Source organism: Staurois parvus, unplaced genomic scaffold (genome assembly GCF_062004578.1).
Source record: "Staurois parvus isolate SC_StPar_1 unplaced genomic scaffold, SC_StPar_1.0 ptg001253l, whole genome shotgun sequence".
NCBI lineage: Eukaryota > Metazoa > Chordata > Amphibia > Anura > Ranidae > Staurois > Staurois parvus.
In genome coordinates this window covers 776398-803945 of record NW_028319049.1, presented here as the reverse complement: position 1 = coordinate 803945, position 27548 = coordinate 776398, and the positions used below count along the sequence as shown (strand labels likewise).

General features: G+C 47.6%; 1 protein-coding gene across 1 annotated transcript in view; it reads left to right on the top strand.

Moving 5' to 3' along the window:
• The window catches only part of SPTLC2 (serine palmitoyltransferase long chain base subunit 2), a 37198-nt gene extending 18297 nt beyond the window's left edge, over window positions 1–18901 (top strand). The window contains exons 9-11 of the mRNA XM_089660603.1: window positions 14466–14601; window positions 15174–15303; window positions 17774–18901. Of these exons, the coding sequence (XP_089516729.1) occupies window positions 14466–14601; window positions 15174–15303; window positions 17774–17893 (386 nt within the window). The 3' untranslated portion in view covers window positions 17894–18901. The remainder of the gene's footprint in view (window positions 1–14465; window positions 14602–15173; window positions 15304–17773) is intronic.
• The last annotated feature ends 8647 nt before the right edge of the window (window positions 18902–27548 follow it).

The following is a 27548-nucleotide window of genomic DNA, read 5'->3' as shown; positions in this document are numbered from 1 at the left end:
CTGACCACAACTGTAAGGAGCTTTCCTCTAGTGATCATTGCGCAAATATCCAGGGAGGTGTACATATAGTTAATGCGGAACTTCACCCCAAAAAAATAAAGTTCCACTGTCCCCCCTCCTCCCCCCACCTCCTCTGTCATACTTGGCACATAGTGGGTACCTGGTTTTTACAGATGCCCACTTCCACTTGGATTAGACCCCCCCCCCCCCCTCCTCCTGTTTGCCTGCAGCTTTTTGGGACACATCACTGGTCCCCGAAGGCCTCAGGACCATTCACAAAGCGCAGTGTGGCTCGTGCATGCACCTTATGAAACCGGCTGTGACGCCGCAATCCTTCACTGCCGGCTTCCCTTACTGAAGATATGCTGTGCAGTGGCCAACCGGCTGCCCTCGGTTCAGGTTCGGGGGGGGGGGGGGGGGCTGAAGACCAGTGAAGAGTTTATTAAAAATCAGTAGCTACAGGTTTTTGTTTTTTTTTTAATTCTTTAATTATTTGCAGTGATTCTCTGAGACCAGTAAAGGGTTCCTACTTTCAAGCAAAAGTTGAGAGGCAGATCTAGGCACACATGAATATACAAGAATCGGGACGGGAAAGGATCTTTCATCATATGTCTGTCAACCCTTTTATGGTTCCTGCTCAGTCCAGAGATTTCTGCTCTGGTGGGGTATGTGGTGCCTGGAAGGGAGACAGATGATTGCAGAATAAAAAAAAAAATCGAACACCAAGGAGCACTATGGCTGCACTTTACATAGATATTATACATTCACATCAGTCCCTAACCCTCAAGGGGCGTACAATCTAAGGTCCCTAACCCTCAAGGGGCGTACAATCTAAGGTCCCTAACCCTCAAGGGGCGTACAATCTAAGGTCCCTAACTTAATTCATACATACTAGGGACAATTTACACAGGAGCAATACACCTACCAGCATGTCTTTGGAGTGTGGGAGGAAACCGGAGTACCCGGAGGAAACCTACGCAGGCATTTATATAGCGCTGTCAATTTATGCAGAGCTTTACTTATATATTGTACATTCACATCAGTCCCTAACCCTCAAGGGGCGTACAATCTAAGGTCCCTAACCCTCAAGGGGCGCACAATCTAAGGTCCCTAACTTACATTCATACATACACATACTAGGACCAATTTTGACAGGATCCAATACACCTCCCAGCATGTTTTTGGAGTGTGGAAGGAAACCGGAGTACCCGGAGGAAACCCACGCAGGCACAGGGAGAACATGCAAACTCCAGACAGGAGGTGCCATGACTGGGATTTGAACCAACGACCCGAGTACTGCCAGGCGGAAGTGCTAACCATTTAGCCACTGTGCTGGTTTTTGGAGCTCTTCATCAGGCATGTGACGTCACATGCCTGATGAAGGGATCCTACGAGACTCCGAAATGTTGCCTTGCTGTAACTATGTGATCGTTCATTAAAACCTTTGGACCCATATTGGTGATCCTCGGTGTGCTGGTGACATTTTCCCTTGCTGATTCTGTTCGGTTCCAGCCGACGGTCGCTGCAGCACCCACTTATACACACCGACATTTTTAACGTGTGCGTTTGGATTGTACACTTGGCTTTTGGAGCTCTTCGCTTTGTGTCTAACCTGAAGAGCTTGCACTCTGACAACGATCACCCAGAAATGACAATCGGCGTCATGATTCTTTGTTCTTGCTTTGATAAGAACTAGTGTGGATTGTGAATGGTGATACCAGGGCCCAGCAGGTCTTGGCACCCTCTGTGTGGCTGTGTATTCTGGAGAGAAGGTGGGTTTGTACAGGAGGGAGATGCACAGACACCGGCTCACTGAGCCCGGACCTGGTTTCACCTCCATGCTTTGTCATTCATTAACTGTCTGTTTGCAAGCTTTGCTGATCGCATTTCGATCAATAGGACTTGTGTGACAAGTGCAGCAAATGGCTCTATAGCTCCGGTTAAGCTGGACATACATGGTTCAAAGCGGAGTTCTGCTCACCCTGTCAAAAAATAAAAGTCAGCAGATACAAAAACTGTAGCTGCTGACTTTGAAAAAACAGCCGCTTACCTGTCCCTCGGTGTCCCCTGCAGCCCGTTTTACCGGCCGTCCTGTATTCCAGGAGGCCGGCATCTTCAGTGTGGGCACCCGGCTGTGATAGCTTGCGGCTTCACAGCCGGGTGCCCACTGCGCATGCGCAAATAGTGCTGCGCTTCATGAATGGTCCTGTAGTCTTCTGGGTCCTGTCACGTGTCCTACGAGACTACAGGGAGGACACCTTCCGTTTCCAATCACATAGGCGAACGGACCAGAAGTGGGAGCGGGTACCTGTCAAATTCGGGTATCCGCTCCCCCCTCCACCCCCCAAAGGTGCCAATCCTTAATGGGGAGCGAGGGAGCAGTCCTTAAAGCGGAACTTCCCCTTTTGGGTGGAGCTCCGCTTTAAAGTTTGGCCGATTTTCTGCTGAATCAGCCAAAATGCGAGCGGTCTGCGCCACGGGCTTGACAAAGCTCAGGTGAAAAATTGAAGTCAAGTGGAAGATTTCTTTCTTTTTTTGAGCACAGTTCAGCTCTTTTGCGCCCCAGCCTGGTGTTGGACCTGGTTATTGAATAGTGGGGTATATTGCCCGTATACCCTGTGCGGGGTGTCCCCGGGTGCTCTGGGATTGGCTGGTTGCCGCCATTGTGGAATGTTTTCGTTGGCCTCTTGTCTGGCGGGATGAAGCAGGAATTTCACATTGTCACTAGACGTTCACGCTGTTAATGGGAGAATCCTCTGTGTAGCTGTGCTCTGATCCGCTCTCTGCCCTGTAAACTGACCTGCCCTGTGACTCTTCAGTCAGTCAGAAGTTTGATTTTTACGAGACCAGCAAATGTTTGTCTTCCACGGGCAGTCTTGTCCTCCCCGAGGTGTGAACCTGTAAATGTCCTGAATTGTCTGCCTCCAGGGGGTGCGAAACCTCCACAGCCCAAACTTCTCCACTTGTGTGCCCCGTGCAGGGTCTCCGTCACCCCTCATTGCCGTGTCGCCCTCACAGCAGTAACGTCGTAACCCTGTCGGCTCCTTCTCTTATTCTGAGGATCTGCAGGAGCACACACTCCTACAATCCATATCATCTACACCAGGGGTGTCAAACGCCATTTCATCGTGGGCCGTATCAGCATTATGGCTGCCCTCAAAGGGCCAGTTGTGTATATATAAGACTAGATGTCCAAAGCACCCCCCCCAATTACATCAGATATCAAGAATCCCACACCCTTCCTAACATCACCGTGCACCCCCTTTGGGGGCAGAACTGGAAAGCAGAAAGTGCAGGGTCTGGAGGAGGACCAGAGGAGGAGTGGAGTCAGTTACCAGAGTCTGCTGAATGCTGAAACTAGGGGAGGCAGAGATGAAGGGGTGCTGCAGCTGCATTGAGAAGTGCAGGTTTTGGCAGAGGAGTTCTATTCTCTCTGCTAGGACTGCTGAGACAAGGTGGGGGTAAAGACAAAACCTGCAGGAGAGGTGCAAGGGCCACATGAAATGGCCCGGAGGGCCAGATTCGGCCCGCAGGCCTTGTGTTTGACATCTGTGATCTACACAGACACAGCCAGGTCTCTTCCTGTTTACCACCAAGAATCCCATAGGTGTTTTTTTTGTTTTTGTTTTTTTAAGCCTCTTCACAAACTGTCTCCAGTAATGCATACATTTTCCAGTGTGCTGGTTACTTTCAGATATAGATAGATATAGATATATATATATATATATATATATATATATATATATATATATTTAATTAATTAAAAAAGATTATTATTTTATATATATATTAATAAATAATAATCTTTAAATATACATGTGTATGTATGTATGTATGTGTATATATATATATGTGTGTGTGTGTGTGTGTGTGTGTGTGTATATGTGTATATATATATATATATATATATATATATATATATATATATATATATATATATTTAAAGATTATTTATTAATATGTATATATAAAATAATAATATTTTTTAATTAATTAATTAAATAAATAAATAAATAAATATATATATATATATATATATATATATAACATTTTTTTAAATATATATTTTTTTGTATATTTGTAGCCCGGGGGGGGGGGGCATTCTCCTGAAATGTTGGTTCTTATTTCCCCCCCCCCCTTTTTTTTTTTCTTTTTCTTTATTACATTTAGGTGCTGTGCCTTAATTGCCGCTTTAATTGCAGGTGTGGTGCTTTAATGTCAGATGTCAGATTTTTCCTGAGAAATGGCAGTTACATCTAGTGAAGTAAAACAAAACAAAACTGACCACCTTCACAGCAGGGGGGTATTGAGGCACTAAGTGTTAGAAAAGTTAATTATTTGGGGTCCTTGATCTTCATTAACCAACTGGATGGAATCCTTGTAAATTACATGTCAAGGTGCCCTGTCATATGTACAGCCTGCATGGGCTGGTAGTGTGCAAAGGGTGGTGGTGGAAGCTGAAGATGTTGTGTTTATTACAGAGGGGAGAGCAGCTGGATGTACACAGAATGGGATGATCTGCTCTTGTGTCTGGGGGGGGGAATTCCTAGATGGGTGATTTACACTCCTTGGAGCCGGACATGTTCCCTGGGGAGAGAGAGGATTGGGCTCAGCCAGGAATTGTAAACATTGTCCACATCAAAGAGGAAAGTGGATACTTGTTAGAGGGGCCACTCCACCATCCTGCAGCATCTGGATGTGATAAAGCTGAAGGAGGAGACCCCCAGCTCTCCCAGCACTTAACCCCTTCCTGGACCCAGAGGGGGGAATACAGCCCAATTAATCTGTAACAGAGATTTCCCACTTGGGGGGGGGGGGGGGGGCATTATTCTACGTTTCTAGGGTATTAGGTGCTCAGTGTAGTGGGGGCGGGCAGGGTATTAGGTGCTCAGTGAAGTGGGGGGGGGGGCAGGGTATTAGGTGCTCAGTGTAGTGGAGGGGGGGGGGCAGGGTATTAGGTGCTCAGTGTAGTGGAGGGGGGGGGGGCAGGATATTAGGTGCTCAGTGTAGTGGAGGGGGGGGGGCAGGGTATTAGGTGCTCAGTGGAGGGGGGGGGGGTGCAGGGTATTAGGTGCCCAGTATAGTGGAGGGAGGGGTCAGGGTATTAGGTGCTCAGTGGAGGGGGGGCAGGGTATTAGGTGCTCAGTGTAGTGGAGGGGGGGGCAGGGTATTAGGTGCTCAGTGTAGTGGAGGGGGGCAGGGTATTAGGTGCTCAGTGTGTTGGAGGGGGGTCATTGTTTTGGGTGCCTGGTGAAATAAAAGTGGGGGGTGCGCGCTTCTGTTTTCTGACTCTGTGATGGCAGGAATTATCCCTGACCCGTCACATCCTCTGATAATTACCCCGGGGCAGACGCAGGGGCCTCTCTTTATGCAATTACAGGCCTGCAAGATCAGAGGAAGAAAAAAAAATTGATTCCAGATTGTGTGGGGCCCGGAATGAGAGACGGGCCGGGAGCCAGAGGAGCCGCTCTATCTCTGCAGTGACTTTCCTTATTCCTCTCTCCAACACAGCATTGTGCCATGTCCACCATTGTACGAAATCCGGAGTTCACATCTCGCCATTTATTGAGGTGCACATAGCTCTCCCGGGGTGGACATATTTGTAGGTGTAACAGCCTCCACAGTCCCGTACATAAATGTGAGCTCTCGGCATCCTTACTCCCCTACCATAGGGAATAGAGCAGCTGGCCCCCTTATATAAGAGAGGCGGGGGGATCAGATGCTATTGGGATAATTCTTATAAGTGTCTCAATACAGACTAGAACTATAAAATGTATAATAATAGTGTAGGGCATTAGAGTGCAAGCTCCTCTGGTGCAGTGATGGATATGGCTGGCTCAGTGTTCTCTGAACAGTGCTGTGGCATATGTCGGTGCGATATATAATGCATTCATAAAGTATTCTGACCCCAGTGTTATGTTCAGTGTTATGTTGCAGCCTGATACCACAGTTGTTTAAGTAAATTTTTTCTCACTAATCTACATGCAGTAGTGGGAGGACTAGTCCTATCATTGGGATCGCAGAGTGGTCTAATGCCTCATTGTTGGGGTTAGTGGCGGGAGCTATGCCCCATTGTTGGGGTTAGTGGCGGGAGCTATGCCCCATTGTTGGGGTTAGTGGCGGGAGCTATGCCCCATTGTTGGGGTTAGTGGCGGGAGCTATGCCCCATTGTTGGGGTTAGTGGCGGGAGCTATGCCCCATTGTTGGGGTTAGTGGCGGGAGCTATGCCCCATTGTTGGGGTTAGTGGCGGGAGCTATGCCCCATTGTTGGGGTTAGTGGCGGGAGCTATGCCCCATTGTTGGGGTTAGTGGCGGGAGCTATGCCCCATTGTTGGGGTTAGTGGCGGGAGCTATGCCCCATTGTTGGGGTTAGTGGCGGGAGCTATGCCCCATTGTTGGGGTTAGTGGCGGGAGCTATGCCCCCTTGTTGGGGTTAGTGGCGGGAGCTATGCCCCATTGTTGGGGTTAGTGGCGGGAGCTATGCCCCATTGTTGGGGTTAGTGGCGGGAGCTATGCCCCATTGTTGGGGTTAGTGGCGGGAGCTATGCCCCATTGTTGGGGTTAGTGGCGGGAGCTATGCCCCATTGTTGGGGTTAGTGGCGGGAGCTATGCCCCATTGTTGGGGTTAGTGGCGGGAGCTATGCCCCATTGTTGGGGTTAGTGGCGGGAGCTATGCCCCATTGTTGGGGTTAGTGGCGGGAGCTATGCCCCATTGTTGGGGTTAGTGGCGGGAGCTATGCCCCATTGTTGGGGTTAGTGGCGGGAGCTATGCCCCATTGTTGGGGTTAGTGGCGGGAGCTATGCCCCATTGTTGGGGTTAGTGGCGGGAGCTATGCCCCATTGTTGGGGTTAGTGGCGGGAGCTATGCCCCATTGTTGGGGTTAGTGGCGGGAGCTATGCCCCCTTGTTGGGGTTAGTGGCGGGAGCTATGCCCCCTTGTTGGGGTTAGTGGCGGGAGCTATGCCCCATTGTTGGGGTTAGTGGCGGGAGCTATGCCCCATTGTTGGGGTTAGTGGCGGGAGCTATGCCCCATTGTTGGGGTTAGTGGCGGGAGCTATGCCCCATTGTTGGGGTTAGTGGCGGGAGCTATGCCCCATTGTTGGGGTTAGTGGCGGGAGCTATGCCCCATTGTTGGGGTTAGTGGCGGGAGCTATGCCCCATTGTTGGGGTTAGTGGCGGGAGCTATGCCCCATTGTTGGGGTTAGTGGCGGGAGCTATGCCCCATTGTTGGGGTTAGTGGCGGGAGCTATGCCCCATTGTTGGGGTTAGTGGCGGGAGCTATGCCCCATTGTTGGGGTTAGTGGCGGGAGCTATGCCCCATTGTTGGGGTTAGTGGCGGGAGCTATGCCCCATTGTTGGGGTTAGTGGCGGGAGCTATGCCCCCTTGTTGGGGTTAGTGGCGGGAGCTATGCCCCCTTGTTGGGGTTAGTGGCGGGAGCTATGCCCCCTTGTTGGGGTTAGTGGCGGGAGCTATGCCCCCTTGTTGGGGTTAGTGGCGGGAGCTATGCCCCCTTGTTGGGGTTAGTGGCGGGAGCTATGCCCCCTTGTTGGGGTTAGTGGCGGGAGCTATGCCCCCTTGTTGGGGTTAGTGGCGGGAGCTATGCCCCCTTGTTGGGGTTAGTGGCGGGAGCTATGCCCCCTTGTTGGGGTTAGTGGCGGGAGCTATGCCCCCTTGTTGGGGTTAGTGGCGGGAGCTATGCCCCCTTGTTGCTGACAGTGGGGGGGGGGGGGGCGGCAATTCCCCAAGGACCAGAGAAAAGCCAGCAAAGGGCCACATCCAGCGGACCACTGTTTTCAAGTCGGGGCTCTGGCTGGGCCACTGTAGGACATTCACAGAATTGTCCCTAAACCATTCCTGTGTTGTCTTGGCTTTGTGCTTAGGATCGTTGTCATTTTTGAAGGTGAACCTTTGGCCCATTCTGAGGTCCTGAGCGCTGTAGAACACGTTTTCATTGGAGATATTTTTTTTTATATTTTCCTGCATTCCGCTTTCCCTCAACCCTGACCAGTCTCCTTGTCTCTGCTGCTGAAAAAACATCCCCGCAGCATGATGCTTCCACCACCATGCTTCACTGTTGGGATGGTATTGGGCAGGTGATGAGTGGTGCCTGGTTTCTTCAGTCTAGTCACTCTGTCATAAAACCCAGATTGGTGGAGGGCTACAGTGATGGTTGTCCTTCTTCTGGAACTGACTGAGCTCCGCAGATCCTGTATGGAGATGGGACAGCGTGACCATCAGGTTCTTGGTCACCTCTCTTTTCTAAGGCCTCCCCATTGCTCTGTTAATTCAGGCGACCAGCTCTTCGAAGAGTACTAGTTGTTGCTGAACTTCTTCAGTTTGAGAATTATGGAGGCCACTGTGCTCTTGGGAACCTTCAGTGCAGCAGAAATGTTTTATAGCCTTCCCCAGATCTGTGCCTTGCCATAATCCTGTCTCTGAGCTCTGCGGGCAGTTCCTTTTGACCTCATGGCTTTTGCTCTGATACAGTATGCATTGTCAGCTGTGGGGTCTTTTATAGAGAGGTGTGTGCCTTTCCAAATCATGTCCAGTCAATTGAATTTACCCCATGTGGGCCCCAATCAAGGTGTAGAAACAGCTCAGCAAAGAGCAAGAGAAAAGGGAGGAACCTGAGCTAAATTTCAAGTGTTGTTGCAAAGGGTCTGAATAGTCATACCATTTTTTTTTCCTTCATACATTTTGCAAACTTTTCTAAAATTCTGTTTTCACTTTGTCATTATGAGGTACTGAATGTAGGTTAATGAGAGAAAAAAATGAATGTAACCACTTCAGTATCGGAAACTTATACCCCCTTCCTGCCCAGACCAATTTTCAGCTTTCAGTGCTGTCGCATCATGAATGACAATTGTGCGGTCATGCAACACTGTACCCATATGACATATTTATCATTTTCTTCACACAAATAGAGATTTCTTTTGGTGGTATGATACAGATGGGCAGTGATTGGCCCTGTCTGTATCACGTGACTGCCTTGACCAGTCACAGCTAACCACATAATTGTATACAATGGATGGCATGACAGGAAGTCATCCATTGTATATAATTGACATGTGATTGATCACAGCATTCACATGACACTGGCAATGGGCCGGTGTAGTGATATGTCATCGGCTTTGTCCTGTCGGCACAACCGATGACAGATCGCGCTGCTGCGTGGCTCGTTGTGACAAGACATTCTATAACGCCCAGTCATAATGGCGAGTGTCCCGTCAATCTGCTATAGGTCAGGCGGGAAGGTGTTAAACAACTGCTTTATCAGGCTGCAACATACGAGAAATGAAGTTTAGGGGGTCTGAATACTTTATCAATGCACGGTACATGTAGAACAATAGGGTGTGCACCAGAGGAGCTTACACTCTATTGCCCCACCACAGTCAGAGGCTGATGTGCCCCGCTCAATGTTTTCTCCACTGCAGAATGTCAGAGCTATATAAATATATAATAAGTGACCAGAGGCGGACTGACAACTTATGGGGCCCCCAGGCAATAGGGGATCATGGGGCCCCTGTGTCCTTGCCCAAAAAAACCTATGAAAAAGGTACCAGGGGCATCTCATGGGGCCCCCTACTGACCCCGGGCCCTCGGGCAGTGCCCGAGTTTCCAAATGGTCAGTCCGCCCCTGATAGTGACATGGTAGGACATTGGAGTGTAAGCTCCTTTGGTTCAGTTGTCATTGCTGGCAGAGATCTCCTTACACTTTTTCCTTCCCTCATTAATCCTGATTGGTTGTTGGTCCTGATGCCATCTGTCTATGTGACTCTCACTATTCCGGTATCTGTATTCCTCTTCTGATCACACACAGGCAGATCTTTGCACTGCAGCTGATTTGGTTGATTGCCGCCGTCTATAGGGAAGGTGATAAGACGCCTTTTGAGTATCTGAAGAGATAATTGCCAGGGATTATATTTTATTTTTCCCATTTATCAGTCTTTATGTGAGCTTGACAGCAAAGGGAGCAGATTGTCCGTATGCGTAGATCCGTCGTCGGCTGGGTCAGGCAGAAGATGACGGCGGGTCCCACCAGTGTGGAAATGCGTCAAGGGTCGGCAGATGCCTCGTCAGCTGTCGTTCTTGGTGGAGTATTGGCCTGTCGTCAGCATTACTTTTCAGGGAGATAATGGGACGGTGGAAATGAAGAAGAAGAAGAATAATCGTGTGCAGATGGCGAGGTCATGTGACGTAAGGAGATGCTCTGTATCTGCTGACATAACTGGCACGGGAAGTGCTCAGAGTCTGGAGATGATCCTCTTAGTGGAAGGATGTGTGTTAACCTTTTATTGCCCTGCACAGTTGTCCTCTGGTGTCTCCTGGGTGGGGGAGGGGGTGGCATTACCTTTGCACAGTTTGATTAAAAAAAACTGGAGGGTCCCTTGAGTCTCAGTCCTGCCCCCAAGTCACATACACAGTGCTGGAGTACATTATTATTATTATACAGGATTTGTAGAGCACCAACAGTTTGCTCAGTGCTTTACAATATAACGGGCAGCACAGTGGCTAAATGGTTAGCACTTCCACCTGCCTGGAGTTTGCATGTACTCTGTGCTTGCGTGGGTACTCTGGTTTCCTCCCACACTCCAAAGTCATGCTGGTAGGGCAGTCGGCTCCTGTCTAAATTGTCCCTAGTATGTGTATGTATGAATGTATGTAAGTTAGGAACCTTAGATTGTACACCCCTTGAGGGTCAGGGACCTTAGATTGTATGCCCCTTGAGGGTTAGGGACCTTAGATTGTACGCCCCTTGAGGGTCACGAACCTTGGATTCTACGCCCCTTGAGGGTCACGAACCTTGGATTCTACGCCCCTTGAGGGTCACGGACCTTGGATTCTACGCCCTTTGAGGGTTACGGACCTTGGATTGTACGCCCCTTGAGGGTTACGGACCTTAGATCATACGCCCCTTGAGGGTTAGGGACCTTAGATTGTACACCCCTTGAGGGTTAGGGACCTTAGATTGTACACCCCTTGAGGGTTAGGGACCTTAGATTGTACACCCCTTGAGGGTTAGGGACCTTAGATTGTACACCCCTTGAGGGTTAGGGACCTTAGATTGTACACCCCTTGAGGGTTAGGGACCTTAGATCGTACACCCCTTGAGGGTTAGGGACCTTAGATCGTACACCCCTTGAGGGTTAGGGACCTTAGATCGTACGCCCCTTGAGGGTTAGGGACCTTAGATTGTACACCCCTTGAGGGTTAGGGACCTTAGATTGTACACCCCTTGAGGGTTAGGGACCTTAGATTGTACACCCCTTGAGGGTTAGGGACTGATGTGAATGTACAATATATATGTAAGGCACTGCGTGAATTGACGGTGCTATATAAATACCTGTAGTAATAACGGGAGACAATACAGTTCAATACAAGAGGGTTAGGAGGGCCCTGCTCCTAGGAGCTTACAATCTAAGACGCCCTCAAATACATCTAGGGGCCCATTCTTACAGGGCCCTAGTGAAAATCTGTAGTTCTTGCCAGGAAAGAAACTGTCCCCATGCTCACAGTGGGATTGATGTACTAAACGGCGGAGTGCAGCTCTGTGTGGCAGCCAATCGGCTTCTAACTCCAGCTTGTTCAATTAAGCTTTGACAAAAAAAAAATGGAAGTTGAATGGTTAGTATGCAGAGCTGTTCTCTCCAGTGTTAATCATCCAATGTGTGCAGGAAGGCCACGGCCTGATTTGTACCCTACAAGTCAATGACTGCCGCCACTGTTGTGCACATGCAAAAACGTATTGGAGTGCTTCCAGGGGCCCTTTTTTTCCTATGCAACCAGAGTCTGTGTCCATTGGTGTCGTTTTGCCGCAACTAATTGTCCAGTATGTATGCGTCCATATCACAGCGTGTAGCTGCGTCCTGATACGGTGTTCGGCTGCATTTGAACATGGCAACCTATCCACTCTGAATGAGGCCTAATTCAGGGGCAGAGCAGGGAACGCTCCCATTGCATGGCTGGAAACCAGCGGCTCTGGATGTACATTTGGTCAGATACAGGTTTGGAATATTTCTGGGATCTTGTCGGTGTCACTCACCACATAGCGATTATCTAATATTTCTGCGAGTCGAGCACAGAGGTGTTTTTGCTGCGTTTTATCGTCCGTTATACCTTGTGCGGTCATGCGTCTCCTCGCATACAATGTGCATTCCTTATCCCAGCTGCGCCCGCTGTGAGGTGACACACAAGCTCTGCCTGCTCGCCGCCTCTCCTCGCCACGGGGTGACGCAGTGACGCAGTTCCAGGTGACCTCTGACCCCTTTAATAGGATTACTGATTAATCGCTGGTAAATCCTATTTACGTTTTCCCGAACTGACAATTAATATCGATAGGGATTGTGCACAGGGGTTTCCGTTGTCGCTTTCTTTATATAGCAGACTGACGAATATCTCCAGAGTTATGTAAGGAGTTACTGCACATCCATATCGGAGTATTCCCTGTATTCCATGTTAGAAAAAAGTCCAATTACCTTTTTATGTAACTTCCATAACAAAATGATGGTAAATACACGCTAGAAACTTGCTGTGGATTGTTATCTGTAGGCTTGAGGTCATCCACATCCCTCTATCACTTGAGTTGTTGGGAAGATATAAAATACACTCAGAGCCCAGGAAGACTGAGATATTGCTGGTTATTATTTAATCCTTTATTTGATTCATGAATAGTATCCGCTTTGTATTTATATGATTCATGAATAGTATCCGCTTTGTATTTGATTCATGACTAGTATCCGCTTTGTATTTGATTCATGAATAGTATCCACATTGTATTTGATTCATGAATAGTATCCACATTGTATTTGATTCATGAATAGTATCCACTTTGTATTTGATTCATGAATAGTATCCACTTTGTATTTGATTCATCAATAGTATCCGCTTTGTATTTATATGATTCATGAATAGTATCCGCTTTGTATTTGATTCATGAATAGTATCCGCTTTGTATTTGATTCATGACTAGTATCCGCTTTGTATTTGATTCATGAATAGTATCCACATTGTATTTGATTCATGAATAGTATCCACATTGTATTTGATTCATGAATAGTATCCACTTTGTATTTGATTCATTAATAGTATCCACTTTGTATTTGATTCATTAATAGTATCCACTTTGTATTTGATTCATCAATAGTATCCACTTTGTATTTGATTCATCAATAGTATCCACTTTGTATTTGATTCATCAATAGTATCCGCTTTGTATTTATTTGATTCATAAATAGTATCCGCTTTGTATTTATTTGATTCATAAATAGTATCCGCTTTGTATTTATTTGATTCATGACTAGTATCCGCTTTGTATTTGATTCATGACTAGTATCCACTTTGTATTTGATTCATGACTAGTATCCACTTTGTATTTGATTCATGACTAGCATCCGCTTTGTATTTGATTCATGAATAGTATCCCCTTTGTATTTGATTCATGAATAGTATTCGCTTTGTATTTATTTGATTCATGAATAGTATCCGCTTTGTATTTGATTCATGAATAGTATTCGCTTTGTATTTGATTCATGAATAGTATCCGCTTTGTATTCATTTGATTTATGAATCGTATCTGCTTTGTATTCATTTGATTCATGACTAGTATCCACTTTGTATTTGATTCATGAATAGTTTCCGCTTTGTATTTGATTCATGAATAGTATCTGCTTTGTATTTGATTCATGAATAGTATTCGCTTTGTATTTGATTCATGAATAGTATCCGCTTTGTATTTATTTGATTCATAAATAGTATCCGCTTTGTATTTATTTGATTCATGACTAGTATCCGCTTTGTATTTGATTCATGACTAGTATCCACTTTGTATTTGATTCATGACTAGTATCCACTTTGTATTTGATTCATGACTAGCATCCGCTTTGTATTTGATTCATGAATAGTATCCCCTTTGTATTTGATTCATGAATAGTATTCGCTTTGTATTTATTTGATTCATGAATAGTATCCGCTTTGTATTTGATTCATGAATAGTATTCGCTTTGTATTTGATTCATGAATAGTATCCGCTTTGTATTCATTTGATTTATGAATCGTATCTGCTTTGTATTCATTTGATTCATGACTAGTATCCACTTTGTATTTGATTCATGAATAGTTTCCGCTTTGTATTTGATTCATGAATAGTATCTGCTTTGTATTTGATTCATGAATAGTATCTGCTTTGTATTTGATTCATGAATAGTATCCGCGTTGTATTTATATGGTTCATGAAAAGTATCCGCTTTGTATTTGATTCATGAATAGTATCCACGTTGTATTTATATGATTCATGGATAGTATCCGCTTTGTGTTTGATTCATGAATAGTATCTGCTTTGTATTTATTTGATTCGTGAATAGTATCCGCTTTGTGCTGCAAACCTCATGTAATGAATATATATCTTGGCATTTTGTGGACGTCTCTGTCCTGGTATGGTGGCTTACAATCTCTCTTTTCTGTACAGGTCGGCAGCGGGTGGAGCAGTTGGCTGAGAATACGCGATATTTCAGACGTCGCTTGACCGAGATGGGCTTCATCATTTATGGCAACAGCGACTCTCCGGTGGTCCCGTTAATGCTTTACATGCCAGCAAAGATCGGGTGAGTCTCTGTAGTGTGAGATGCGATTGTGAGAGGACTGCGGATCCTCCACAATTGCACGGTGCAGCATTTTCTATCAGTGCCAAGCGACACTTCATCTGGTGCTTCTGGTGCATGCTATTCTAGAGCAAGGAAACACTGACCTACAACAAGCATGCAGTCAGTAAAATCAGGACCCCTGATCTGTAAGGGTCCCCAGAGAATTCCAGCACATGAATCTGTGGGACAGCCAGGTTATTAGATATTCATGAGCAGGGATTATCCAGCTTTCTGAAAATGCTAAGACTGTTTTCCGGCAAGGGCCATGACAGCGGTCTGCGTCTCATCCCGATGACTGTGATCTGCCCCTGACTGATGTGAGTCAATATCATTGGCCGCTTCTGAGGGGGCTCCAGAGGTCAGGGGACAGGGCCTTTAATCATAGTAGATCCAGCAGAGTGGGGGTTGGGTGCGATTTGTGACATGTTCATCCCCAAGGTAATACGCGGTCCCGTCAGATTGTGCCCCCCCTCCCCAGATCAGAAGTGATGACCCAGCCAGGTTCACAGTGCTGACCCATCTCTTTTCCATAGGGCATTCGGGAGAGAAATGCTGAAGAGGAATATTGGTGTTGTGGTCGTGGGATTTCCAGCCACCCCCATCATTGAGTCCAGAGCTCGCTTCTGTGTGTCGGCCGCACATACCAGGGAGATGTTGGACCTGGTGAGTGTTCTGTGTCCTACCAGCTTTCATTGTTGTCTGTTGGGGTTTATTTTGTAACTCAAGTAACCTCTGGCAGCCAATCGGAGTTTATCTTGCTGCTGATACACCACAGGCTTCTTATAAGGGCACTATGGCTGCCATGGGCCAAGGGTAATCTGCCATCAATTGGAACAGCAAATCTGGGGCCTGAACTTGTATTGTGGCAGAGGCATTTCTTGTCAGGGGCCCCAGATGTTTGCAGCTAGAGATGACCTAAAGGATGCTTACACCGAGAGAAAAATGGAGGCGGTCATTGCCGACCCCCTAATTAGTTTTCTGCGTTTCATGCTGATCCACTCTCCAACACTTCGAGTTACTAACCTGCAGCATGTGTGTAGGTCTGGAGATCTAGCTTCACTTGCCGCATGCTGACCCAAGTCACAACCTCAAAGTATCAAGACCACAGGATCAGCATGACACACAGCCAACATCATTTCAAGAGGAGGTCAGCAATGTGGCCTACTGGTTACTCTCAGTACAGTTTTCCTTTAAGATTCTCTGTAAGCATGTCATGTTCTTCCGTTCTTTCCCTTTCCATACCTGCTGCCCCCACCCCCCCTCTGTGTCTCTCTCCACTCCCCATTTCTTATGTCCCCACCATTTATCTTTGTCTTCTTTCCCCCCATTCCATCTGTATCTCTCCCCCCATTCCATCTGTATCTCTCCCCCCATTCCATCTCTGTCTCTGCCTCCCCTCCCAATTTTTGTGCTTCTTCGTCATCTCATATGGCAGTCTTCCTCTTCCTGTATGGTGTCCCCACTCCCCTTCCTGTATGGTGTCCCCACTCCCGTTCCTGTATAGAGATTTCTGTGCTCCTTTTTTCTTCATATGGCAGTCTTCCTCTTCCTGTATGGTGTCCCCACTCCCCTTCCTGTATGGTGTCCCCACTCCCCTTCCTGTATGGTGTCCCCACTCCCCTTCCTGTATGGTGTCCCTACTCCCCTTCCTGTATGGTGTCCCCACTCCCCTTCCTGTATGGTGTCCCCACTCCCCTTCCTGTATGGTGTCCCCACTCCCCTTCCTGTATGGTGTCCCCACTCCCCTTCCTGTATGGTGTCCCCACTCCCCTTCCTGTATGGTGTCCCCACTCCCCTTCCTGTATGGTGTCCCCACTCCCCTTCCTGTATGGTGTCCCCACTCCCCTTCCTGTATAGAGATTTCTGTGCTCCTTTTTTCTTCCTGTATGGCGCTCCCCTCAGTTCTCTGTGCTCCTCCCTCTTCCTGTATAGTGTCCTCTGTGCTCCTTCCTCTTTTTGCAGTGTCCTCTGTGCTCCTCCCCCTTCCTGCATAGCGTCCTCTGTGCTCCTCCCCCTTCCTGCATAGCGTCCTCTGTGCTCCTCCCCCTTCCTGCATAGCGTCCTCTGTGCTCCTCCCCCTTCCTGCATAGCGTCCTCTGTGCTCCTCCCCCTTCCTGCATAGCGTCCTCTGTGCTCCTCCCCCTTCCTGCATAGCGTCCTCTGTGCTCCTCCCCCTTCCTGCATAGCGTCCTCTGTGCTCCTCCCCCTTCCTGCATAGCGTCCTCTGTGCTCCTCCCCCTTCCTGCATAGCGTCCTCTGTGCTCCTCCCCCTTCCTGCATAGCGTCCTCTGTGCTCCTCCCCCTTCCTGCATAGCGTCCTCTGTGCTCCTCCCCCTTCCTGCATAGCGTCCTCTGTGCTCCTCCCCCTTCCTGCATAGCGTCCTCTGTGCTCCTCCCCCTTCCTGCATAGCGTCCTCTGTGCTCCTCCCCCTTCCTGCATAGCGTCCTCTGTGCTCCTCCCCCTTCCTGCATAGCGTCCTCTGTGCTCCTCCCCCTTCCTGCATAGCGTCCTCTGTGCTCCTCCCCCTTCCTGCATAGCGTCCTCTGTGCTCCTCCCCCTTCCTGCATAGCGTCCTCTGTGCTCCTCCCCCTTCCTGCATAGCGTCGTCCTGTGCTCCTCCCCCTTCCTGCATAGCGTCGTCCTGTGCTCCTCCCCCTTCCTGCATAGCGTCGTCCTGTGCTCCTCCCCCTTCCTGCATAGCGTCCTCTGTGCTCCTCCCCCTTCCTGCACAGCGTCCTCTGTGCTCCCTTTTCCTGCATAGTGCCCTCTGTCCTCTGCTCCTCCCTCTTCTTGTATAGTGTCCTCTGTACTCCGACTTCCTGCATAGTGTCCTCTGTTCTTCCCCTTTGTTTTATAGTGTCCTCTGTGCTCCTCCCTTTTTCTGTATAGTGTCCTCTGTGCTCCTCCCACTTCCTGCATAGTGTCCTCTGTGCTCCTCCCACTTCCTGCATAGTGTCCTCCGTTCTCTCCCTTTTTGTAGTGGCCTCTGTGCTCCTCCCTCTTCCTGTGTAGTGGCCTCTGTGCTCCCTTTTCCTGCATGGTGCCCTCCATCCTCTGCTCCTCCCTCTTCTTGTATAGTGGCCTCTGTGCCCCTCCCTCTTTGAACTCTGACTCCAGGCTTTGTTTCCGCAGGCACTGAACAAGATCAGTGAAGTTGGAGACCTCCTTCAGTTAAAGTACTCCCGCCATCACTTTGTGCCTCTCCTGGACCGGCCCTTCGATGAGACCACATATGAGGAAACTGAAGATTGATGTCCGCTGGGTGGGCACTGGGACCCCTTGTGTGGGGCCACTTCCATCAGCTGGGTCCTCTGTGCCAGGAGAGATGAGCCGTGTTCTGCCCTCTGTCCCCTTCCATCTGGGTGGAGATGATATTACTTTTATATATATATATGTATATTTTTTTTCCTTTTTATATATTATTTATTGGGATGGGACCATTGAAGACTGCACGTTTCCAAGTCTGAGGCTTCCCTGCACGGCTCATTGGGATCCGGCTTCGCTCTGCGGAGAACCGATTCCTGGGCAGCTATTCACATCATTTCTACGTCTTTTAAAGCATTCGTATCGTCGCAGCCGGCGCAGGTGGCGGGAAGCAGCACAGGTGCTAATAAGGTGCTGTTTGAGGGGTCTCAATTTCTACCGCTGGCTAGGGAGGGGCTGGAGATGTATGGGACCACTGGGGGGGTGGATTGTCGTCTATGGCCCCCCCGTCCTCATGTGTCTCGTCTCCTCTTCTGAAGGCAGCCGCTTTGTCTCCTGTGGCTGTCCGTGTCTCTCGCGAGGGTGGTGTGGCCGTCGTTTATGTTGCATCCCCTCAGTCTGGCACTGGGGTGACGTGCAAGCGACCGCCAATGGCGGTGTAAACCATTAATGTTACTATTCTGTTCTAAGAGTCAGCCCGGCCCAAAGTGGAGATCCCTGGGGGGTGGGGCCAACAAGGCTGGACATGTGGGACCAGAACACTGGGAATGGAGCGCCCCCCCCCCGGCCTGCCTTCCCAGATGACATCACATTCCTGGCGCTGTGGGAGGGGCTTCGTCAACAGAGTGGCCTTAAACCGACGTTCTTTTCGGCATGACGTGAGGACGGACCGAGCTGGAAGAACGGACTGTGATTGTCTGACGTCTTTTATTAAGTTTCTACAAACCCCTGGAAAATTCTCATTGATCAATGAACTTGAGTTCCTCTGACACCATCTCCGCTTTGGGGGGGGAGGGGTTTGTCGGCTGCTAATAAATAAAAACACATTTATTTTCACCTCGCCCTTTGCCTCAATTTATGACGATAAAAAATTCAAGAAACCCCTCGTCTGTGTGCCTCTCTGAAGCTAGATTCACCCCGTCGGGTACAAAAGTAAATCCTCGTTTCGGAGAGGCGGAGGAGGGTGAACGAGATCACAAAGAATCGGGGAGATCTTCAAGTGTAAAGCTGAACTCTACACCAGTGGTTCTCAACCTTCCTAATGCCGTGACCCTTTAATACAGTTCCTCATGTTGTGGTGACCCCCAACCATAAAATTATTTACCCAGTAATTATAATTCATGAGTGTCGTTTTACCTCCAATACTGCTGCTTTCAGCACAGTAGCTGCTTTCAGCACAGTAGCTGCTTTCAGCACAGTAGCTGCTTTCAGCACAGTAGCTGCTTTCAGCACAGTAGCTGCTTTCAGCACAGTAGCTGCTTTCAGCACAGTAGCTGCTTTCAGCACAGTAGCTGCTTTCAGCACAGTAGCTGCTTTCAGCACAGTAGCTGCTTTCAGCACAGTATCTGCTTTCAACACAGTAGCTGCTCTTTACACATCGGAAATATGTGTTTTCTGGTGGTCTTAGGGGACCCCTGTGAAAGGGTCTTTCGACCCCCAAAGAGGTCGCGACCCACAGGTTGAGAACCACTGCTCTAGACGGACATAATACACAAAATAAATGCCGCTCTGTATCCAGACACATAACCACCTTCCGTCCTAAGGATTTACCCCCCCCCCCCCTTCCTGACCAGGCCATTTTTTGCATTACGGCGCTGCGTTACTTTAACTGACAATTGTGTGGTCATGCAGCGCTGCACCCAAATTAAATTTACATTCTTTCCCCTCCCCCCCACACAAATTGAGCTTTCTTTAGGTGGTATTCGATCGCCTGTGCAGTTTTTATTTTTTGAACAAATAAGACCGACAATTTTGAGAAAAAAATATTTTTGACTTTTTGCTATAAAACCTGTCCAGAGAAAAAATTTAAAAATCACATTTCAGCATAAATTTAGGCCAAAATGTATTCTGCGACGTCTTTGCTAAAAGAAAAGAAAAAAAAAATACAAATACGTGTAAATTAATTGGTTTATGTGAAAGTTATAGCATTTACAAATGGCGGTATAGATACATGGCGGGCATTCTAACACTGAGGGGGGACTGAAGTGGTGTCAGTGACATCCCCAGTGACACCAATACAGTGATCAGTGCTAATACAAAGCACTGACACTGTACTAATGGCACTGGGCAGGAAGAGGTTAACATCTGGGGCGATCAAAGGGTAAACTGTGTGCTGTTTTACATTATGTGCTCTGTGTGTGTTTTACACTGTGGGCTATGCAGAGCCATACAAAGCAGTGTGCAGGAGCTGGCAGGGGAGAGAACTGTGTTGTTTATACACAGCTCTCTTCCCCTCTGGTAATTCTTGGAGATCGCTGGGTGCCGGCACAGGTAGGGCGTGCACCCCTACCTGGAAGTGTGTGTTTTATTTATATATATATCTATATATAATAATTACACACACACAGTTGTGCTCAAAAGTTTGCATCCCCTGGCAGAAATTGTGACATTTTTGGCATTGATATTGAAAATATGACTGATCATGCCAACAAATGCTCTTTTATTGAAGGATGATGATGATATGAAGCCATTTCTTATCAAATAGTTGTTTGGCTCCTTTTTAAATCATAACAGAAATCATACAAATGGCCCGGATCAGAAGTCTCCGCCCCCCAGATCATAAGTCTCCGCCCCCTGGAATGTTTGGCCTTGGTACAGACACACAAGGTGACACACATGGGTTAAAATGCCAATTAGAGGTTCATGTCCCACATCTGTGGCTTATTAAATTGCAATTAGTGTCAGTGTATAAATAGTCAATGAGTTTGTTAGCTCTTACGTGGAAGCACTGACTAGGCTAGATACTGAGCCATGGGGAGCAGAAAAGAACTGTCAAAAGTCCTGCGTAACAAAGTAATGGGACTTTATAAAGATGGAAAAGGACATAAAAAGATGTCCAAAGCCTTGAATGTGCCAATCAGTACTAAGTCACCTATTAAGAAATGGAAAGTTTGGGGATCTATTGATACCAAGCCAAGGTCAGGTAGACCAAGAAAGATTGCATCCATAACTGGCAGAATTGTCTGGGATTCAAAAGAATAACCCACAGGCAAATTCAAAAGATATACAGGCTGCTCTGAAAAAAGATGGTGTGGTTGTTTTTAAGGAGTACAATACGGTGATGCTTGAACAAAAATGAACTGCATGGTTGAGTTGCCAGAAAGAAGCCTTTACTGCACCAATGCCACAAAAAAGCCCGGTTACAATATGCTTGACAACACTTTGACATGCCTAACTGAGCCTTCTTGTGTCATTGATGCAGTAAAGGCTTCTTTCTGGCACCTCGACCATGCAGCTCATTTTTGTTCAAGTGTCATCATATTGTGCTCCTTCAAAACAACCACACTGTCTTTTTCCAGAGCAGCCTGGATTTTTCTTGTGGTTACCTATGGGTTTCTTTTTGTATCCTGAACAATTCTGGCAGTTGTGACTGCAATCTTTCTTGGTCTACCTGACCTTGGATTGGTATCAAGAGATCCCGAACTTTCTGCTTCTTAGTGGAAGTGATGACTGGCATAATCAAGGCTTTGGACCTCTTTTTATGTCCTTTTCCATCTTTATAAAGCTCCATTACCTTGTTACGCAGGACTTTTGACAGTGTTCTGATCCCCATGGCTCAGTATCTAGCCCAGTCAGTGCTTCCACGTAAGAGCTAACAAACTCATTGAATATTTATACATAGACACTAATTGCAATTTAAAAATCCACATATGTGGGACATTAACCTCTAATTGGCATTGTAACCCGTGTGTGTCACCTTGTGTGTCTGTACCAAGGCCAAACATTCCAGGGGGCGGAGACTTCTGATCTGGGGGGCGGATACTTCTGACCCGGGCCATTTGGGTGATTTCTGTTATCATGATTTAAGAAGGAGGCAAACAACTATGTGATAATAAATGGCTTCATGTGATCATCATCCTTCAATAAAAGAGCATTTTTTGGCATGATCAGTCATATTTTCAATATCAATGCCAAAATGTCACAATTTCTGCCAGGGGGTGCAAACTTTTGAGCACAACTGTGAGTGCGAGAATGATTTTGTGCACCCGTGCCGCCCTGTAGAAGTATTTCTGGTATAGGGCGACGTGGAATCGGTTAATAATTGTATTTTTACAATGCAAGCAGTGTGAGCACCTCTGGACTGCAAGATGCAGCTGAGCTCAGACAGGAAGCGGGAGAAGCAGCACAAGGAACCAATCTGCAGCTGGAGTGCTCATGTGCTAACAAGCATGTGGACAGCAGGAGAGAGCAGAGAGGTCAACTCACCAGTTTGCTGCTTCTCCTTCACAGACTGGGGAAGGGATGAGACCTGGAGGTGTTGGACTGCTACATAATCAGCTGTCCTACCTGGGCAGACACGGCTGTGTTGTGTGGCAGAGCTGTGTAAATCTCAGGGCTGGGTAGACAGAAATACAAATTCTTTGGCAGGTAAAAAGCCCTTTTTATACATCTATGAATTTGGAGGTTACCCTACAGCTGGTGACAGGTACACTTCAGAGGTCAGATGAAGGAGGTGTGAGGGCATTATTCGATAGATACTTTTATTTGTACCTCTACAGTGTCATAGTCTGTCAGTGCCTATAGGACAGATGCAGGTAAGAATCTGTATGATCTGTATCAGCATTCTCATCCGTCGGTGCTGATGCCCAGTGGGTGGTGTCTGCCATTGCTGTAATCACATGCCCTGCTCTAGTGATGTAGAGAGAGGTGCACCCCAGTATACCCTTTAGGTTTGCAGTGTTGGACGTTTCAGCGATTTGGGACTTGATGCTGATTGGTCAAAACCCTCTTAAATGACATCCCGGTGCATGGATAGTCTGCCTGGGCCCTCTCTGGTTTGTTTTGCAGGATATGAACGTAACCGCCTCCCGCCCGCCATATAGTCCAATGATGGGCGCAAGGTGATTATCTCGTTCTGGGAGGACGTCATATGACGCGGCTTGGGGAGTGTGCGACGATCGGCGGTGCGCTGTGTCCCTCGGACACAGCGGATTACCGATCGACGAAAAGAGCCGAAGATGTCGGCTCGGTCATGTGATCAGCTGTGTCCAATCACAGCTGATCGCATGTAAATAGGGAAATGCAGGTTATCGGCATTTCTCTCCCCATGAGCTGTCACACTGACAGAGGAGAGGAGAGCCGGGAATTGGCATTCCTCGGAGGGGACATCTACACTGATCATCAGGGCACTGATGATCTGTGTAGCCCCAGCAGTGCCACCTGTCAGTGTCTATCAATGCCACGTGCCAGTGCTCATCTGAGCTGCCTTTCAGTGTCACCTATCAGTGCCATATATGAGTGCTGCTTTTCAGTGCAGCCTATCAGTGCCCATTACTGCAGCCTCATTAGCGCACATCAGTGAAGGAGAAAAATCACTTATTTACAAAATTTTAAAACAAAAACTAAAACTTTTTTTTTTCAAAATTTTCAGTGGTTTTTGGTTTAAGAAAAAATAAAAATTCCAGAGGTGATTAAATACCACCAAAATAAATCTGTCTCAAAAAAATTATAAAAATTTCATATGGGTACAGTGTTGCATGACCGTGCAATTGTCATTCAAAGCGCAACAGTGCTGGAAATTGGCCTGGACAGGAAGGGGGTGAAAGTGCCCTGTAGGCAAGGGGTTAAAGCTGAACTCCGGGGTAAACTAGCATGGTGTAAGTACATTCATTGTGTATTCTTCCAGCTTGGGGTGCTTTGTGTATTTCTTCCAGATCTGTGTAGTGATCCAGGGTGAGACTTCCCCTCTATGCAGAGCTTCCTGTAATAAAGACCGCTCACTGCTGCTCTCTCCTTGTTCAGGATAGCCGGTCTTGTCTCCGCCCCCCCTTGTAGTTCATTGCAGGCAGCCTGTAGTGGGTGGAGCTTGCTGAGTCCCTCCCGCAGTCCTACTCAGCACTACTCTGCTGTACATAGCCAGTGCAATCACTGCTAATTTTACAGGGTAATATCTATGTTTGCAAAGGTGTTTTGATACAAACTGGATTAACGCCCTCTGAGGCTACTGACGAATGTACGTCCGGAAACTCCCCCCCCCCCCCCCTTCGTGACCAGATCAAATTTTGCTATACTGCACTGTGCTACTGTAGCCTCCCTAGCAGTCTGATTATGTCCATATTTCTGTGCTCAAAGCGGTACTTTTTTTGCATGGAAATATGTCGTTTTTTTATTGTAGGCCTGTAATTCTTAGGAATAACTCACTGAAATCTGTCCGAACAAGAGTCTAGTAAACATCCCGGGTAGGATAAAACTTGAAACACGAAATCATAAATTATAATTTAATAAATAATTATAAAAAATAATATAATAATAAATTTAATTCAATAATATAATCAAACCAAAAACACTGAAATTTGAAATATAGCGCCAAGTTCGCACATCACTGAGCAAAGTCGCAGAATTGTTTTCAGTGTCTGATGAGGAATTTCCCCCACGAATCATTATCACTCAATTCTGCAAGTGGTTCTGATTTACTATCGCTGTTCTCTAGCCGGTCTAAAACTGCTTTTGACCTAAAGGGACGCTTTTTGGACGCCATGGACGTTTCTCAGTTTCCAGGCAGAAAGAACAGTAAAAAAGCAGGCAGGGCGCCGGACAAAGCACTCGGGACAAAATGTATGTGAAATGGTTTGATACAGGAATGTTATACTATGTGATTTTAGTGTATTTAGTGAATGTCACTTTTTGATATTTTTAAATTTCCCGCCAGTTCCGTCCCCTGTACGTCGCAGGGAACGGAACCCGGAATCGGCCGGAGGACATTGCAGGGGACACTGCAGGGGGGACATTGGGGGAGCGCAGGACAAGGTAAGAGAAGAAGAGATCCTGGAGCAATGCTGCAGAGTATTCCTGAGTGTAGCTCGGGGTTACCGCTTGTGGTGCTGAAACTTTACCCCGAGCTACACTCGGGAACAGGGGCGGACTGACAACTCATGGGGCCCCCGGGCAATAGGGGATCATGGGGCCCCAGTGTCCTTGCCCAAACTCAAAAAAGCCTATGAAAAAGGTACCAGGGGCATCTCATGGGGCCCCCTACTGACCCCAGGCCCTTGGGCAGTGCCTGAGTTTCCAAATGGTCAGTCCGCCCCTGCTCCGGAATACCTCCAGGAAATTAACTGACAATTGGCGCGGTCATGCAACACAATGACATATGTCGTTTTCCACACCAATAGAGCTTTCTTTTGGTGGTTTTTGATCACAAATGAGATATTTATTTTTTGTGCTATAAACCGAAAAAAGACCAAACGTTTTGAGAAACTTTTTTACTTTTTGCTATAAAACATCCAATCAAAAAAAAAAAAATCTTTGTAAGTTTAGGCCAAAATGTATTCTGTTATCCCTTTGGTTAAAAAAAATAAATAAAAATAAATAATCCCAAAAAGTGGTTTGCACCTATAAATAATGGGGTAGAGACCAGCGGCGGGGGGGAAGGACTAAATGCGGCACAGAGATCTGTGTTGTTTGCTGATTGCCTCTCGGGGGATGAGGAAGGAATTTTTCCCCTACAGGAGCAGATTGGATCATGCTTTGCTGGGGGTTTTTTTTTGCCTTCCTCTGGATGAACTGTGGGTGTAGGATGATAACTTTTGCTTTTTTTTTTTTAAATGGTTGATCTGGATGGACTTTTGTCTTTTTTCAGCCAGACTAACTATGTGACAGATATCTCTGCTGTCACTTGCTCCGATGTTTGTTAGGTCCGGCTGTGAATCATTGGCCGGGGTCCACTGATCGGCATGTAAAGGAGACAGTGTCAGTGTGGGTAGGTGGGTGTCTCCCCACCCCACCTGGAAAGGCAAATCCCGTATCTGTGATTGTGCGCAGTCGGCCCGCACTGCAGCAGTAAAGCCACAGCGTGCAGCTGGCAAGTGGTTACAGCACAGCTTTTGTATGTTTCTAAATGTCATTCTTTTACATACAATTATGTGTTGGCATTTCTGCCATCCAGTACTCGGGTTGTTGGTTCAAATCACAACCACGGCACCACCTGCCTGGAGACTGCATGTGCTCCCTGTGCCAGTGTGGGTTTCCTTCAGGTACTCCGGTTTCCTCCCACACTCCAAAGTCATGCTGGTAGGTGAATTGGATCCTGTCTAAACTGTCTATGGTATGTGTATGTATGAATGTGAATTAGGGACCTTATATTGTACACCCCTTGAGGGTTAGGGACTGATGTGAATGTACAATATATATGTAAAGCGCTGTGTAAATTGATGGCGCTGTATAAGTACCTGAAATAAATATTTTTTCCTTACTATATCAAAGTTGCTAAACCCACAACAGTACAATCAGTCTGTAGATGCAGTAAAGCATGCTGGTTATACTCACTATGGAACCTAAGGGGTTAATCCTCTGCATTGTGTAAAAAGGCTGTTTGATCCTGTCTTCTCTGATCCTCCCCTTCTGCCTCCAGACCACCTGCTGATAGTACAGAGGCCTAGGAGTCTCTGCACATGCTCAGTTCGGAGTCCGGAGCTAGGGAATGGCGGGGGCCGGGGTGAGCGGATCTAGGGAAGGTGGGGTCTGGAGAGGCCGGCTCTAGGGAAGGCGGGGGCTGGGTTTAGTAACACGTTAAGAATGCTCAATTGTATTACAGTAAACTTTAAAATTGTCCAATATTTATAAATATACATAAATCTGTAGTTGTGGGTGGAGCTGTGTTTTGCCCACATGAGATGCACAGGCACCCCACTCCTGCCGGTTCAGACACAGTGGCTGGGGCTCTCTGAGCGGCCATTACATCCCAATAGCCATGAATGGGCCGGCATGAGGTGCCTCCGCAGTCCTGGGGACAGACCAGCCCTTGTCACACAGGTACCCTTTATTATGCCCGAGTGGTTGAGGCCTTCACCCTGAGCTGTGAAAATGCAGCCCCAGGGCCACATCTGCTCCCTGACTGTTCCTGTCCTGTCTCTTTCTTCCCCTCTCTCTTCAATGCTGCCCTAGCTCCTCTTCTGTGGCTTTTTATTGTATGGGCGGAGCCAGCTCCTCCACCCCTCCCCTCCTCTTCTGCGAGTGTCTGTGCTGACCCAGCTACATCTCGTCCTTTCCTTTTAGGGGAGTGGCTATTATGTGTTCTGCCCTTCACCTCTCTCCTTTTTCTCGGTTTTTAATTATTTTGCTGCTGGCCCAGCTCCTCCAGCCCCCACTCCTTTTCTGGGCATGTCTGTCCACGCTGGCCCAGCTCCTCGAGCCCCCACTCCTTTTCTGGGAGTGTCTGTCCGTGCTGACCTAGCTCCTACAGCCCCCATTCTTTCTGGAAGTGTCTATGCTGGCCCAGCTCCTCTAGCCCCCACTCCTTTTCTGAAAGTGTCTGTCACTACTGGCCCAGTTACTCTCCCCTTCATCTTACTGTCCTCTTTCTGGAATTGTCTGTCTGTGCTGGCCCAGCTCCTCCCTTCCTGTCCTCTTTTGGGAGTGTTTAGTTTCTGTGTGTGCAGACCCAGCTCCTCTTCTCCTCCCCTGTGGGTGTAATTGGTGTCTGTGCTCACCTCCTCTCTCTTGCCCTGTCTCGATCTTGTTAGCCCCTTCCAGCCCCGATGTGGTG